Genomic DNA, 18,379 nt, shown 5'->3' on the forward strand with positions numbered 1-18,379 from the left:
TTGAACTACCCCTGAGGATGAACATTATACCTGCTCAGCTCAGTCACTGTCAACATGTTGAGATGCTAAGTATTTAATAGAACAATACAGTCTAGCACCACCCCTCGCACAGCTATACATTCTTACAATACTATTGCATTAGACTCAAAGTAAGAGACACCAAATTAATAGGTGAAAAGGTGTGTTATTCCAAGGCTATTAAATAACCAATTAAATAACCAAAATTCAATTCAATTTTATTTATATAGCACCAAATCACAACAACAGTCACCTCAATGTGCTTTAAATTGTATGGTAAGGACCCTACAGTAATACAGAGATATATAAAGCAGATTAACAGGGATAGCTCAGTAGGTAGAGTGGTGGCCCCATGATCGGAAGGTCGGGGGTTCGACTCCACTGAACGGCTACCCTGAGGTACCCCTGAGCAAGGTGCCGTCCCTACACACTGCTCCCCGGGCGCTGCACTGGTGGCTGCCCACTGCTTCACTAGGTGAACGGGTTAAATGCAGAGGAACTTTTTCCCTATGGGGACTAACACGCACACTTTACACTTTACTTTACTTTTACTTTACACTTTACACACTGCCGTATGGAGAGATGCAGAGAGAGAAAAAAAACCCCAGAGGAAAAGACATCTGATCACACTCTAAAAACAGGTGCACAGTGAGGATGACAGCTTCATCAATGGCAGTGGCAACAGATTCAGCAAGAACAACTGTGACATTTATACTTGACCATTAATATATAAAAACAAACAAACAAACAACAATGGCATAAATCAATGAAAATGAAATATGGTAAAAGAAAATGAAGGGAGGGGAGGGAACAGCTCAAAGGTGTATGCATACGTCCTGCATGCATTGTAATCACATGTTAACACTAGAGATTTAGAACGTAGATTGAATCTGTTGTAGTGCTCAAATGATTAGTTGAATTATTAATTAGATGGAATCCTGCTCAATACCCATAGCCCAAAGCATTATTGAATTGGTAAGACTGTGAATCAAATAGCCAATCAAAACTATATGTGAAGAAGCGGCAAATGAAAGCAGAGAAAGCTCCACTGCTGATACAAGAATCTCTTTTAATAGGCAATAATGCTTGTGTGGTTGCTAAAATTACTATTGTGACCCATTTTTAATGATAATGATCCCGAATTTTATTTTTCAGATGTAACACTCAAAATAATGTTCAGAAAAAAAAAGGACTGAAGAGGGAATCCACCCAAATTCCATCACGTTGTTGCATTAAGGGAGGGTTTGATGGCATTCAATTAGTTTGTTTATGCAGCGATATAATTACTGCTAATGCTTTTACCTAACATTCAGAGAATGGTAAATTCACATTTCAGTCTCCAGCCTGTGAGATTTTTTTTAAATGATTATATTGCTAGCTAATGCTTGTGAAGGAAATTTCATTACATTTTTGGCACTTAGTGGAAAAGTTCTACAATCTCTTTGCATATATAACTAGACACATTTAACGGTTGTGGCAATGTAATAACTCATTATTACCTCATCTATTACAATGGTACCAAGGACAAGGGTTCTAAATGCAAGTTTTCTAATATATTGCTTAAAGGAATAGATCTAAATGTAGATCTGGTGGCATTACAGTTTTTTGTTGTGTTTTTTCCATGGTCTAGCAGTAGTCTGTCTAGGTAAATCTTTAGAGAGACGCAGACTAACCAGACAGCATCTCTTCAAAAGAATCAACAGCTTAGCAGGAGACCTTCATATCTGCACCAAATAGACCAACAGAAAGACAATCCCCACAGAGAAAGAATGGAGCTTGGAGGGGCTGCCGTAACAAAGCTGACTGAAACACACGCACACGTGCACACACACACACACACACACACACACATAGATGATCGATTCCACATTTCTCCTATCCTTCCATGTTTGTCCATCTGTTCTGCCGGTGCTCATAGGCTTCACATTAAAGCTCCTCCTCTTCCTCTCTTCTCCTAGCATCTCTCTCTCTTTTTTCTATTTCCCCTCTCTGGTCTGTAGCCAAAATTACGGCCAGTCCTTTATCTCCCCTGCTTTGTCTATCTCTCTGTTGTACACTCCAGTATTGAGTGTACACACATGTGTGCACACACCCACACTTCACAATCAGTGTGTCCTGGTCATAAGGGACAGTGACCTTTGTCTTTCCTGTGACCGAACTGCCCTCAGCTGACTATGTATGCATGGTGTGTGTGTGTGTGTGTTTGTGTGTTCCTGTATTTTTCACTCTTATTGATTAGATCAAGGCTCCAATCCAGGTTACCCTGCCCTGTGAATTGAATAATTGATCTCACCAAAAGCCTCGGGGTGGATGGGATCATGTGTTTGTGTGTCAGTACACACAGGCAGAAACATCAGAAAGACAGACACATGGAAACTTTAGTTTGAAGAGGTACTAGAACACATAAAGAAATGCACACAACCACAGTCCTTTAGAACAGAGATTAGAATCAGAATGTTCTCATTTGACATCAATGGCTCAAAGTGAAAAATATTCACACAGAAGTAGAGCATGGAAAAAAAATCATGGGTTGAAAGGAGCAGAAAGCATGAGAGACAGCGGGGGTTTATTTTGAAGGGCACTGTTTCATCGGGAATTAGTGGAATGTAAAAAAGAAAATGGGATGAGCCAGGAGAGAGAGAGAGAAGAGAGGATAATGAAATGCATGAAGAGAAGGTATAGAAGCAGCTGAGTAGGAGAAAGAGAAATGGAGGGCAGAGCAGAGGGGGAGATAAGAAAGAATGACAGGTGTTCAGGCAAGTCTTTGCTTAATTGACAGAAATACTGTATGTCTGCTGGGGAGAATACACTCAGGATTTATGTATGTCTGTCTGTGTGTGTGTGTGTGTGTGTGTGTGTGTGTGTGTGTGTGTGTGTGTGTGTGTGTGTGTGTGTGTGTGTGTGTGTGTGTGTCAGAGAGAGAGAGAGGGGGGGAAGGTGAAGGTGACTCCAGGGGTTCGTCTTTTCTAAGCTACCTCTCTAAACCTCCCTACCCCTCCCCCTTGGCTGTGCAACCGACCAATCAGAGCACATGCATATACAGGCCTGCACAAACCCAGACACACCGACCAATACCATTTAATTTGGATTCAGAGGGGTGCATCCAGGTATAAATGTGTTGACTGTGAAGCAGTGTGTGGAACAAAAAAAAAATGCATGCTCAGCAAAATCCTTTCCTCCATAAATGCCAAAGGACAAAACATGTAAAACAAGCTACCAAACAAACCATTTGTGAATTTAATAAATGATAATAACTCTTCAGGTGCTTCTGTTGCAGACAAAACTACGCCACAGGCGGGATCTTTGACTGACAGTCCCGAAAATGCTGGCATCTTGGAAAACAGAATATGGATGGCATTTAATTCTCATTGTGAGAATGAGCTGAGACAGGTGGCTCTCATGTTTAAATTACAGGGCACCTACACAAGCACATACACAGGTGTTCATCATGTCTCTCCATACACCGACTAATGAATAGACAGTCTGAAGACGGAATGCATTTACACAAATACATGAGGTAATACACAGCAGACATCCAATGTCCCTCATAAATTCGACTTATTGGATTTCTGTAAACCTGACAGCACACCCTGCAGGGTGGTAGACAGGATCTCACTCTGAAAGGAATGAAAATAGTGGAAGTGGACAGCTAGTAAAAAAGCCTCCTTTAGAAAAGAAACAAACAACAGGCTCAGAAAATTGAAAACTTTTTTCTTTTTACCTCTTTAGTATAAAAGATTCCAGAATAGAAATGACAGCTTTTATTCTGTCAGGAAAAAAAGCCAGAAGAAATGGTGAGCGAAGATGACACGGTTGAGATGTAACTCCAAGTATATTCATGCATGAACCAAATTTTCAGATCAGTATGCATTCCCCAGGTTTGTCCCACAAGTCTAAAAGTTAAGAAGTCTATGTCAACATACTTCCTGTACAAGATGGCATTTTTAAATCTATAACCAGAACTTTTTGTCAGTCAAACAGTTGTTGTACATTACCTATAGCATGCTAGCAGGGGTTGTATTGAAAGCTAAGGGGCTTTTTTACTTTCCACTATAAGTGTCTATAGTGACTTGTGGCCATGAATGCAGGCAACTATAGGCACTCTGAACATGTGTTCTTTCAGATGTTATTTTCTAGTCTGCTTGGAGGACACAGTTGCAGTTGGTGTCTTTGTTTGCTAGTGACAGTGCAGAAAAGTCTGTGGTGTGCTGTCAGAGATGACTAATGCCACAGGTATGCTTGCCATGATAGTCTTTGCTCACGTAAACTGTGACGTCAACACAGCCATCTAACCATTTTTTTGTTGCACTCAACTTAATGCTTTCTGCTAATAAGCCATAAGGTCTTGCAAGTCACCCATCAGCAGAAGATGACATATGAGTAAACTAAGCAGCTGTTGAGTTTTTGCTGCAGAATGCCTTATTTTTTCCAGTTCTTTCAACAATCTCTCATTCTGCCATCTGGGGATCTCTACGCTCATGCACTGATGTTTCATTTCAGATCAACTAAGCTCATGCTCACAATATAAAAAGGCTCTTCAGCTGTAATGCTTAGAGTACATTTATTTCAATATAAACTAACCAATAACCAATAAAATCCACCTGTGATAGACTGTCTTAATCCAGAATAGCAGAACTGACCCAAACCAGCCAGCCCAACAATGTACACACTGTTTGTTGATAGCTTTCAATATTCTATAAAATTTGATTATAAAAGGATCTTTTCAGTTGCATTGTATATCTCCAATTGCACTATTTTATGAAATGTTATAAATAGATTATCCTACATTATTACCTCTATTCCCTGCAGAGGGCATCTAAGATTGTGGTCAACAAGGTGAACGCTGCTGTAATTAGCCAAATGATTTAGAAAAAAATGAAGGACCATAATTATCTGCTAAAAATGTGTCTATTGACAACACTTGAGATAAGCGTCTGAGGAGAGATAGAGTGGATGAATATGTGCCACCAGTGTGATGGAAGTGTGAATATTGGTGCCTCCGCTCCAGGAAATCAGCGGGGTTGCTCTTTGATGCTCTGTGGCATCATCTCTGTCACTAGGTTTGGATTGGTTAGTAAGGTTTGCAGTTTTTGCTGCTACTAATTCTACCACTGCTCCAGCTGGACCTCTCATATTCACTTTTGTCCTGACCAGAATACTTTGATGTAGCCAACAACAGAAGGCAGCTGCAGGCTTACAACAAAGTTGACCCTGTCTGAAACAGAAACACAGTTGAACCCTGTGCTGCATACAAATGTGTGTATATTCTCTGCAGCTATAGTTTATTTGCATAAGAGCTTATGAAAATTAAAATGGTGATTGCAACCTCAGGACAACTCAAAAAGGCTACTGTTGGCATAAACAACAACAACAAGTCGTTTGGCAAAAGTGCAACAAAGGAGGTTTAGCAAATTTAAGGATTAATAAACAATTTAATTGGTCGAGAACATTTAGGTGTCCTCTAGCAAGCTGAACCACATCTTCAACAAATTAAAGCAATTTTTCACAAGACAGCTAATCACAATATTGTGAGTATTTGAACTAGCTCTGGCAGCAAGTCTTTCTACAGACTTCATTCTGAACATTGCATGCCATTTATTCCACAAACATGTTCTGTTGTCTGCATAAACAGCATAAATTAACGTTTGCATCATGAATGCAACTAAGGAACAAAGACACTGGAGCTACTATTGATTGAGAAAAATGCTATTAAAATGTCAAACTGTGCTGGTAAGAAACACAATTATTTTTCTACCGCATGTCATTTAACAAAAGGAGGACTAGATTAATCTGCAGCACACTTATCTCCCTACACGTTAGACCTCAGTTAGTAATGTGACTAAGCAATTGAATAAATCAAATCCCATGTTCCTTTTTTTTTTTTTTAAGATAAGCCACCTGGACATTGACTATTTAACTATTGCACCAGCTCTGCCAAGAAATGGACACTCATGCATTATGCAGAAGGAGCAAGTGGCTCATCAACAGGGATGCAGAGTGAAACATGGCAGGCAGAGGAGAACAGAAGAGAGGAGGAGTCATGGGTAAGGCCAGGGGAAGAGAAAGGGGGAGATAGGAAGGGCTATGGTTGAGGAAGCACAGGGTCATTCGCTGCTCTGCAGACAGAGGGAGAAAATGACAGAAATGGAGAAGCTTGGAAGAAAAATGTTGACTTCATCACTCAATAAGAATTGATGAAAGAGCAAAGAACTGATAGAGAGACTGACGTACTGCTATAAAAAGAAATTGTTCACAAGATTAATAAGTGGTGATAAAATTAAATTGGAAAATATAAGGATCGGGATAATTTATAGCTGATACTCATTGTTATACACTAAACTTTTTCCAGCAAGGCTATTAAACCTTGAGATATATTTTCAGAGTGCAGCTAATACATCTGTTAGCTGATATCAGCCTATTAGAGATATATTGGTATTGGCAGCTATGCTGTCTGGTAGAGATGTTTTACAGAAAAGGTGCTTGGGTTAAATTATAAACGGTGTCACCATCACCATCATCATAGTTTTCCCTGCAGAGCGACTCCAATACTGTCATTAATGACTGCAGCAAATGTACCAGAGTGTATGTCAGACGAACAGTAGAAGAATATTGGTCATTATAGCAATATATTTTCAGTATGAGCATCAACTCCCCAAAATCCAGTACTGTTGGGTTCTACTGTTCACAATAAAGTAATTATTCTTTATATACTTCGCTTACCATCTGCTTTCACTGTGATATGATAATTTTCCAAGTGCCATCCTGTAGAGAATAATCATCTTTTGTTTTTAATAATTATGTTTTTAAATAATGTAAAATATTTGTTATATTACTCACTACAAGGACAGGCAGGGTTTTTTTTTCATGTTACAATCTGCACATCATCTTCCTTCCACACTATATCAGCTCTGAGGAATGTCAGATGATTAAGACAGCGCCAGATCATCAGCTTAACATTCAACATGTTGTTGACATACTGCGTCCACCCCACCCCAAATTAAAAAAACCATGAGGGGAAAATGGAGAAACCATGGAGTCATGGTTGAGAAGAAAAGGAGGGGGGGGGGGGGGGGGGGAAGTGAACTGGAATCATATCAATCTGTGTTTTAATTACCTGGGTTGTAAACATGATTCATAGCAGCAGTCACACTGTGGGATTGCAGTGCTATGGCTGGGGTCCTTGTTCTTACTAAAGACTTAAATAAAATAATTACATACATGACACACAGTTTAATTTAAGACTATCATTTAAGACTGATGATTATGCCAAACATTTTTTCACAGTGTTAAGTCTCCTTAGATCACTTAATTGTTGTCTAGGACCAAGTAGTTATGGTAAAATTAATCACAATCACAATTACTCTGATGAAATTAAGATTGTGCAACGTGATTGTTCATTGATTTGGGAAAAATGTGAATTTTTCAAACTTTAAAAAAAATGTCTTTGAATTGATTCAACAAGATGCTGGAAGCATTCATCAGAGATTCTGGTCCATATTGACTTTCTGGCATTACACAGTTGCTGCAGATTTGTCAGATGTCCGCCCATGATGTGAATCTCCCACTCCACCACATCCCAAAGTTCTAGTGACTGTCGGGGCCATTTTGGGTAAAGTTTCAGATGATTTGAGCTTTGAGCAGCCATCAGAAGATGGTGGTGCACTGTGGTCATGAAGGGGTGACCATGGTCAGCAACAATACTCAGTTAAACTACCAACCTTCTGATTAGTATTTGAACTGCTCTGCCTCCTGAGCCACCACAAGCTTAGAACACCTGGTATTCCCAGGCAGTCTCTCATTCAAGCACTAACTAGGACTGACCCTATTAAACTTCCGAGATCAGATGAGATCAGGCATACTCCAGGTTAGGACTGCTCGATTATGGCAAAAATGATAATCACGATTATTTTCACTGAAATTGAGATCTCGATTATTTGACGATATTTATTTAACCCTTTAAGACCTACTATAGAACCAAGTCCACCAGAGCTTATATTATTTTTTTACATCTTGTAGTGCCATTTGTGGGAGCATTTCAAGTTGCTATACAACTGTTATAGCCCATATTTTAATAATATGTATGCATTAAGTCCATAGTAACTACATTAATTGCAAAAAAGTGCAATAAACTACAAAAAAATTGAAAATCGTTTTTGTTTTGTTTTTTACATATATTTCTACTTGGAGAAATTTAAGAGGTTTATCCCTCAAAACTTTAAATACAAAAAAGTTGCAAAAAATAGTTTACAACAACAGGAAATTTATTTTGAGTGTCTTCATAGTTTTATTTTGGAGATACACCAATTTTTATGTACTGCAGGAAAAACGAAAAAACAATCCTATGATGCAAATTTGCAAAGAAAACAGCTGGTGCATCAAAATAAACTATTTCCAGCTGTGCAATTCGAGTTCTAAGCATCCCAGAAACTATTCAGAAAAGTCAAACATGACCAGTATAGGCTTTTAAGGCCTACAAGTAAAAAAAACTACATTTTCCGCGAAAATGACGTCACTTCCGGTTTCGGGCAGGAAACGGCAGACATGCGATAGTTCGCGCTGACGTCTGTTTCACTGTGGGAAGTGTTACGAACAGCTGATCGGATCGGCAAAGCGTGTTTCTGGAATATTATGTTTTTGTTCCTGCAAGCGCTTTTTATGCAATTTTTGCAAAGCTATATGTGGAAGAAAACCGTGACCGAGGACAAGCTGATGGCATAAGATGTAAGTACAACTCCTCCGGTTTCATATGCAAAATAAATTATTGCGCTAGCTTACACGGTTCAGGTTCTACAGGGATTTAAAAATAGTTACACAAAACGGAGCGTGCTGCTCTGACCGGCTTTAAAGGGTTAACAATAACAATGTATTGAATAATGACTTTAAAAAATAATATAAAATAGTGTGCAACACCACTGAAGTTTTTTTTACCTCTCTTTTCAACCAACAGCAGTCACTCTCCTCTCCAAATAACTTCTGCTTAGCTTTCCGAGCTTCCCTCGGGTCCTCTTAATCAGCGGTCTCCAACCTTTTTTGCGCAACGGACCGGTTTATGCCCGACAATATTTTCACGGACCGGCCTTTAAGGTGTCGCAGATAAATGAGGGAGGGGCTAATAATCGGCTCAGTCATTTTTAATGATCGTTGAAAGCCCAGATCGTAATCGTGATTAAAATTCGATTAATTGAGCAGCCCTACTCCAGGTGGTACGGCCGGAAGAATTGCAGCCTGGGTTTCCAGTTCTTAGCTGACTGCTGCTGTAGCTCAGTAATACTACAGACTACTCTGCATAGTCTTCTGCATATGCCTCGGTTGTAATGAGTGGTTATTTGAGGTACTCTTGCCTTCCCATGAGCCTAAAAGCATCTGGCCATGCTCTTCTGGCCTCTAACATCAACAAGGCATTTTTGCTCAGAGAACTACCTCTCACTCAATATTTTCTCTTTTTTGGACCTTTCTCTGTGAACCCTAATAATGTTTGCATGGGAAAATCCCAGCAGATTAGCAGTTTTTGAAATACTCAGACCAACCCATCTGGCTTCAACAACCATGTCACATTCAAAGCCACTTAAATCACTTTTCTTCCCCATTTTGATGCTTGGTTTGAGCTTCAAAAAGTTATCTTAACAATGCTTACATCCCTAAATGAACTGAGTTGCTGCAATATAATTGGGTGATTAGATATTTGAAATATTAGCTAAACACGTGTACCTAATAAAGTTGCTGGTAACAGTATAAAATAACTAGAAAAATAAAAGCTAGATAAAACATTTGAGCCTGACTGGGAACGTTATGCTGTAAAGGCGCTGTAAAAGCCACTGCTGTAAAAAGAGTGATGTGCTCATTTATAACACAAGACAAAACTAGAGCATCATAGCAAAATGGATTGTGGCACAATGTCATCTATGTTATTTTGTTTTCATAGTTGCTAGGACCTATTGAAGCTCAAACATATAGCTGAAAATAAAATCTGATTTATTGCCCAACCCTAGTACTGTCCCTGAAGATCACAATTTCCGCAGTCATCAAATTTAGACAGTTGTTTTATAGTTTGAAACTGATTCATACAGAGCAGTCTTCTTACTGGCTGTGATATTAAAGAGTTTGGTGCCAGACACAGGAGGAGAGAAATCACTAGGAATAAATTGTGAAGGAAAGAAGACACAGTTGGACAAATCGCAACCAGCAGGTTTCCCAACATGATAGGTGTGACAGTACACTCACACACAGGGACACAAAGACACATGTAAACACTACAGCAGCTCCCTCATTTGGTTAGTTGCACTGCTTGAAATATTAAACGTACAGTAAATGTCGCAGCCTTTCCCCCCTATATATTTGCTCCTCATTTCCCCTCCTTTTCCTCCTTTTCGTCTCCTGTCCTCAGCTCTCCACTGACAGTTTCCTGTTAATGACTCTCATTTGCACAGGAGACCAGAGAGTGGAATAAAGTGGACACACACACACACACTGCAGGTAGTAGAGCTCAAACTGAATGTATACTGCAATGACCACCTCTCACATCACGGTAACAGTACTATGTGGGGAAGGCCAGCTCTAATAAGGCCAAAGTTACCCCTCTGTCTGCTGAAATCTCTGGGGATTGCAGAAAAGCGCATCATGATGTTAAGAGTATGGCAACACTGCTGTTACTATTGGTCTGGTGATGTGTGTTAGTTCACATTAGGCCAAACCTAAAACATTGGTGGAAGAGTTTGCATCTCAAAATACTTAAAGAAGAGCACAGGCTTTTCCTAATTATTTGAAGAACACGTGTCATGCATCAAGACGTCTGGGTATCCAGATTTATTCTCACTTAAATTATTAAAGATTGCTTGAGAGGTATCTTAACCCATTTAGGGCTCCCCCAGCAGACAGCTGTGTTACACACATAGAGATGGAGGCCAAGCATTTTCCAATAATAGGACGCTTTAGAACTGTTTGATCATGCAGAGTTGATAGAAGATCAAGACAGAGTCCCAATACAGTAGGAACACGGCAGGTTATAGTTAAGGTGCATTGGATACACTTTAATATCTGTTTTAGCAGCTTTAAAGCTGGTAAATTCATGCTGTCAGAAAACACTGCAAACATTTATTTTCAGGTCTGTGTTGAAGATGTGATTCGAACCAAAGACTGCACATTTTTATGGCTTTGTCTTCCATGAAATGAGAATACTATCCAGGATTTTCACCTTACCCTTCAGGAAACATGCCCCTTCGGTTCACCGTTTATGTGCACAGCTTAAGAACACACATACCTCTGCATATAATAGCTGCTACATAAAGTTTGCATTAAACATTAATATTGTTTTAGGTTAAACAGAAAAGGCTTATGGATAAAAAATAAATAAATAAACATTAACTGCAAAGGTGTTTTGTATGTTAAAATCACATAGCACACGCCCATGTCTTCTGATCCCAATGAAAACTGAGATTAATTATTGTTAATGAAAGCCCTATATAACAGAATGACACCCTATGAGTTTGTGACAGCATTACCAGAAGAAGAAAAAAGGCAGTTCAGTAGCAATATCGTTCAATCAATCAAAGCAAAAGCTGGCAAGAATTCTTCCCCGTCATGTACAGAAGTGCAATGTCTGTCGATAAGTCTGATTGGCTTTCAGCCGGGGTTTGAACCTGCTGAGTTTCTACAAGGTGGATTATGCCTGCTGGCAAGTGCTCAAGTACTCACAGGGTGTATCAAGGGTGCAGTGTGCTCTCTCTCTCTCACACACACACAAATCCAAACAGATAAACACAAACACATGAAAAGATTCGCATTGAAGCTAATTAAAACGCCGCTTTTGGCTAGATGTTGTGTTTCTCAGAGCAACTCACATCTCTGAATCTGTTCCAGGATCTGTCCTTATACTGAGCCACGGTTCCCAGCCATTTCTCATTATTGTTAGCGGAGACCACCGTTTCTCTGCTCAGCAAGAGAGCCACGACAGGTAGCAGAAAGAAGAACATCTTCTGAAAGGAAACACAGAAGAGAAGAGAGAGAGGAGAGAGGCGGGGGTAAGAAAAGAGTGAGAAAACACATGGGGAGCGGAGGATGCTGCAAAGTGTAGATGAAGTGAGATGGAGCACTTTAGAGAACACACAACTCTCACGCTGTGACGCATCATGGGTCAGAATGTCACAATGAAGCAACAAACGGACCCCCACTAAAAGACTGCACGGGGTGCAGAGTGATCATTTCATCAAACTGCTGAGGCTCCATCTAATCGGATTATAAACACTGGAGAGTTGTTACCGCGGCAGATTGGGCACAGCGTAACATTAGCTCGCGAGCTTCCCATCCGCTAATTAAAAAACAGAAAAGGAAAAAAAAAAAGCAATTATCGGCGTCAACACAATTGCTGCCCTCACGGACCTTTGTCTTGGCTTTCAGCTGCTTTCTCTCAATATCACTTCAAATTTAGATTTCTTTTCAAATTCACACCAGCGACGCGACGCAGTGAACTGCCCACCTGGAATAGTTCGTTGGTGTCCACTTCTGATTCCCGGGGTAAAATAAGTCCACAGCCCCGGGCACACTCCGGTAGAACCCGACTGCTTGTGGGATTGACGGCAAAAGCGAGCAGCGAGGACTAGAGGACCGGGCGCTTTCTCCTCCTCCTCTGTCAGGAGACACCGCCTCCTCTCTCTCTCTCTCCCTCTCCCTCTCTCCCACTAACCGTGTCATTGATTTTCATCAGGGGATTTTTTTCTGTGTTCACAGTAGAGCGCAGGCAGGATTTGGGAGGCACGTCAAAGCGCTGTTTGGGTGTACATTACAAACACAAATTTCTTGTCAGTCGCGCGCATTTGTTGTGGAATTCGAACTCGTGTCCCCGTAGTTAATACAATTATATTACATAAGCCACAACTGAGCAGTGCTATGTGTGTCTGAGCGTTTAACGGCTTCATTTCCTATGGAGGATGCGCACAGACGGACAGACGCAGGGCCCTCTTTTTAAATGAAAGTACACTTCATAAATAGGGCGCATAACCAGGGCTTTATTTTCCCGGGTATGTGACAGTGTATCTGTAAATTATTAATCGACTACTCTGTTGTGCCTCTCTTTGTAGGCCTCTGGTGTCTGTGTGAATGTGTTTGGTTCAGTGAAAAGTTACTGTCGGGTTCTGTACCTATGCTGATGTGAGTAACAGAAATACACTCCTCTCTGTGTGTTCTGTTCTGTTTTGGCGCAGATAAAACCAATGAAAGGTTTAGAACATATCTTTTATCTCCGCAAATTCGTGTACTCTTGCTGATGCTGCAGTCGTTTTCACGAAATAGGCTGCTACGAGGATTAATAAGGTTGTCAAGCAGTAGTCAGTAGAGAAACTGTTCCTTTATTTTGCAGTTCTTTCTCGAACAGTCTGTTTGGGTTAGGTGTTTCAGGTGCTCCCTCCCCCCCCAAAGCTAATAAAGTCGGAGATTCCTGTATTTCACTTACTAGTGTTAAAAATGTGGAATTTAGAAGAAATGTTATATCATTACATATGTTACATATGCTATATTTTTAAAGGCAGTTATCCAGTAGCAATGTGCCATGCTGTAAATTTTGTTATGATCTGTTACCAAGTAAATACAGAGACAGGATTGACGATACCAATACCGATACTTTTAACTAATAAAGGCAGCTTATATAGGGGAGATATCATTGGTTTACTATAGCACACCCCACCCCAAAATTAGTTCACCATCTCAGTGGTGTTTAATACTGTAAATATCGGTATCAATCTGATAAGTAAAGTAAATACAGAACCAGTAGTTCTGATACCAATACCAACACTGAAACTTTTAAGCTCTAAAGGCAGATCATGTAGGGAAGAATCATATTCTGTGTCACATTCTGAATCCATTTTCAGGACCATTTAATAACTGACAGTACAATAATTAAGTAACACAGAAAAAAACATCTCTCAGCTTTTCATGTATTTTGAAACCTTTTTTTTTAGACCTGGAATGTAAATGTGCCCGTCTTGAAAGCACTTTGGGGCAAGCTCTGTTGTTTAAGTGTGTTACATGAATAAAACAGACTTGATAAAAACACATGTTTATTAGATTAAGGCATTTTTCACATTTGTGTTAATTAGTAAAATATGAATAAAAACATTTATTTCACACAGTTTCATAGACTGAATATTTTATTTGAATACCTGAATATAGTCTATAGGCAATCAGTCTGCTAAAGTAACAATTACGAAGACCAGTGACACTTTAACACTCCTGAGTGAAACATGACTTTCACCACTGTCTGAGCTACCTGGATAGTCTTTGCCTCTCTGAAAGGACAGTGACAGTGACCTCTGTCTCTGTGCTGGGTGTCTGGGTCTGTCTGAAGGATTTCCTTCCTCCTCTCTTCATTTCTTTTGCTGCTTATTCCAGGACAAAGCCCTCGTTTTGGTCTTTCATTTATTTATATAAGTCAGGGTTGTTGCCACAGTAAAGAATTTTCTTCCAACACGCACCACTTTTTTAAAGGATTTTCATTTACTGTTGTAAAGTGCCTCTACACGATGCTCCACTTTCTCAGTCACTGTAACCAACATGTTGCTGCTCAGTGCTACTGAGTTACATGACTGCAGGACATCTAAACAGTAGTGAAGGGAGCAGGGGGTGGAGCAAAGTGTGCTTGCATGAGAGGAGCTTTATTTGCACAGACATATCTCCTGTGTAATGAATGACTAAACTTAGAAGAGGCAAACAAACCAAAGCATCAATCTTATTATGCTAGTATCGATCCAATATCAATATCAGCGTTGATACTGATACTACTGGTACTCGGACTGAACTGCCCACCTCTATTATCCAGTCATAATTAAACTAAACTAAGGAAATATATTTTCTTAGAAGACCCAGCTATGTTTTGGGGATCATTGCAAATATTTTCCAAAATGAAGTCATTGTAAAGCATAAACAATCAAAACAAAGAATGCAAAAAGTAGGAGCAGAAGAATCATATTAGAATCCAAAAAATATTGCTTTTTTATATGTAAAGCTGCTGACATTTAAGTTTGAGTTTTTCTGTTCTTTATTATGAAAAGCAAGCCCCTCTCGAAAATCCAAGCATGCCATTCTGCATCATATGACCTCTTATGGAGGTTCAAGAGACATACATTTTGAATACTTGTGTCTAAGATCTTTTTGTTTGGGAACGTTATAAATATTCAAAATTGTCTCTGTGTATGACAGGACAAAGGTGAAGATATATGTAACACTGGTTCTTTATTATATTATTTTAGTTTTGTCAGATGTGATATATAAAACTTTAGACTTGTTCAAACAATACAAGAACTTTGTGAAAAAAAAAACATAGTCATCAGTACATTCTCTTGTGGATTCACATTTTTTATATATAGTGCATTTTCAAAAGTCTCAAGCCACTCCACATTTCTTTATAGTTTGCTAAAAAAAGAAAAGAAAAGAAAAAGGAAATACGGTGCAGCAATTTATTTAAACACATACAAAAATGGAAATACTATATTTAAAGTAAAAAATGAATTTGTAAATTCTAACAAGCAGTATTTGTTATGCGATTTTATTTTTCAACACATCCTGAACTCTCCTTGACAGGTATGCTGGTAATTTCTTTAAGTAGTTTCCAGAAAACGTGAATCATGCTCTTCAGCCTTTGTTGGAAATATCTTTGCTCTTTACTGGAGAATAGAGTATATCTGTTGGTCCAACCTCAGATTCTGGAGGAACAATGCAGTTGTGGAAAGCTGGACCAATTCTTTATCTGTTCAAGGATACTCAAAGGTGTCTGGGAGCTTGCCCACCCAGTTTTGTTGACTTGGTGAAGGCACAGCCATGTCTGTATCCATGTCCTGTTCTGTTGTACAATATGGCTATCTGAACCCTGTACAATAACATAAAGAGCTTGGTCTGCATTACTCCACAAGTGATATTCATTCTTTGGTGGGTGTTGGACTCTGCCAGTGCAGCTATTGGTCACTAATTCTGTTCATAATTTTCATAGACAGGATTTCTAGGCACAGTGATTGCCACGGTGCATGGGGTGGACCAAGTGGAGCAGACAGAAGTGAGGAGGCGGAACTTGAGTTGCAAACCAAAAGCGAGCCTTTATTGTGGCTGAAAACATCAATACAACTCAAACGAAGACAAACATGGGTGAGAGCTAACTGAAAACCTACACTGGGAAAACTAAGATAACTGCGCCAACAGAGACGATACCGAGGAACTATGAACACAGGAAGACCGAGGACTTAAATACACACATGAGGTGATCAGGAGAACTGGCGACACATGAGGACACAGCTGAGTTGAATGAACATAATGAAACACAGGGGCGAGTAACACTCGACACACTAACATGAGACAGGGACCATCAAAGTAAAACAGGAAACATGACAGGCACAGACTAGACACTGAACTAACCTAAGAACAAACTTTTAACCAGAATAACGCTGAAATTTAGGATTAAAATATTCAAAACAGGAAAACTAAAGAATCAGAAAATAAACCATAATACAGAAAAATACCAAAATACAAGAAACTGAAAATTCTGGGTCAAAATGACCCAGAACCGTGACAGTGATGGGCAGATGGTATCTGGTTAATTGGTCTTAAGATCTCGTCTCTGCTTTTAAAGAATGATGTGGTTTTCTGGCTTCATTAAAGAATAATCTCCAATACACTGGGGCAGCTTTCAGCCAAGTGTGAAAGGGCTGGGAGGAAAGTAGCACCTCAAAGTTTGACACCATGGTCCTCAGTTGCAAAAGGGTTTAGTGCCCACTTCAGATTGGGAATGAGTTACTACCCCCGATGAAGAGAGGAGGTCAAAGCAAAGCTGGCAGTTTACTGGTTGATTTAATCTCTTGCCTTCACCTTGGTCACAAACTCTGAGTAGTGACCAAAAGAATGTGACCAGGGATACAAATGGTGAAAATGAGCTTTCTCTACAGAGTGGCTGGCTTAGAGTTTTGAATTGGCTCGTTGTGGAGCTGCTATTCCTCCACACTGAAAGGAGCAAATTAAGGCGGTTCAGGTATCTGACAAGGATGCCTGCTAATCTTCTAGGTGAGATTTTCTGGGGATGTCCCACTGCGATGAGGGCCTGAAACAGATCCAGGACACGCAGGAGAGATTTAGTCTCTCAGCTGGCTTGGTTCTTGGTGTCTCTGCTTAGATTAGTGGCTTTACAACCCAGACCCAGATTAGAAAATGGAAAAAACGATGGCTCATTTTTCTGGTGTAACTTGAAGTCTTAAGTTTTAGTTAACTTTATTAATAATAGGATCTTCTTTCAAAACATATTTCTTACTCTTGTATTGTGTACTGTGAAAGCTGAATTGAAAAGTCCAATAAGCAGCTTATGAGCTAAATGATTATGAAACACTTGAGTTTGACATTTAGGAGCTCATACAAGACATTTATATGCAATATAAATTAATAGTTATGTAGCTTGTGTTAAATGGTACTCTGACATTTATAGTAATACCGGGTAAAGTTGGAGCAAGACTTGGAAATTAGATTAAGCATTTGTCCTTCAGCTGCCAAATGCCATTTCTTTAGCCTTGTAACGTACACTGAGAGAGACTCTACAAGGTACACAACAATAAACACCAATAAAGATACATTTTCACCAAAGTTAATTGTTTACATTAAGGTTGGATTTTGCAATACATTGTAACATTTTTCATTAAAAATACTGATGTCAATGATTGCACATTGTAGGTATGTTAAAAAATACTAAAAGAATATCTGAATGATGCAAAAGAAACATGGTTGAATGGATGAATGGGCAAGAGATGTGAAAAGGCTTTTACCAACCCTTTGCTCAAACACATGCTTGGAAATAAAAGCCATGGTGACATATTCACTGTTTTGACAGTTGTTCATTGTTATTGAGTTGTTATACCAGATTAGTCATGTCACCCCTCTCTGTTTTTAAAAGATACAGTCCAGGCTCACTTGAGTCAGATATTCTGACCCAAACCCCATTGTGCGAGAGGCAGGAGCAGCTGGGAGATAAAGTACAAGTGTGGCAGTAGGAGAGCCAATTTTGAATAATAAAGATCAAAAAATATGAAACAAAGCAAAGGGAAGCAGGGTGTCCCAGCAGTAAGTTTATAGTCACGCAGCTCCCACACAGTAGTTGCAGATGGTGAAAGAAAAAGAAAGATGGTGTAGAAAAGGAAAACAAGAATGATGAAACAAAATTAAGCTTCTGTGTGTACGTGCGTGTGTGCGCATAGGTATGTTAGAGGCAAGTGGGAAAGAGATGAGAAGGGGAGGCGTGCAGAAGATGTTTAAAAGTAGGCAGTGTGGTGTGTTTCTTAATGAGCTTCGTGTCTGTAACATTGGCAGGGAAACTCAGTTTCACTCGAATGACTCCAGAGAAAGG

General features: G+C 39.6%; 1 protein-coding gene across 2 annotated transcripts in view; it reads right to left on the reverse strand.

The window, feature by feature from the left end:
- spock1 (SPARC (osteonectin), cwcv and kazal like domains proteoglycan 1) overlaps positions 1-12,547 on the reverse strand; it is a 109,329-nt gene extending 96,782 nt beyond the window's left edge. Inside the window, exons 1-2 of one of the 2 annotated variants that reach the window (XM_026193125.1) lie at positions 12,491-12,547; positions 11,856-11,990 (exon numbers count right to left, since the gene is read on the reverse strand). In XM_026193125.1, the coding sequence (XP_026048910.1) occupies positions 11,856-11,987 (132 nt within the window). In that variant the 5' untranslated portion in view covers positions 11,988-11,990; positions 12,491-12,547. The remainder of the gene's footprint in view (positions 1-11,855; positions 11,991-12,490) is intronic. The other variant, XM_026193133.1, reaches the window with a different exon arrangement.
- Positions 12,548-18,379: the final 5,832 nt, after the last annotated feature.

Source organism: Astatotilapia calliptera, chromosome 2, assembly GCF_900246225.1.
Source record: "Astatotilapia calliptera chromosome 2, fAstCal1.2, whole genome shotgun sequence".
Taxonomy (NCBI): domain Eukaryota; kingdom Metazoa; phylum Chordata; class Actinopteri; order Cichliformes; family Cichlidae; genus Astatotilapia; species Astatotilapia calliptera.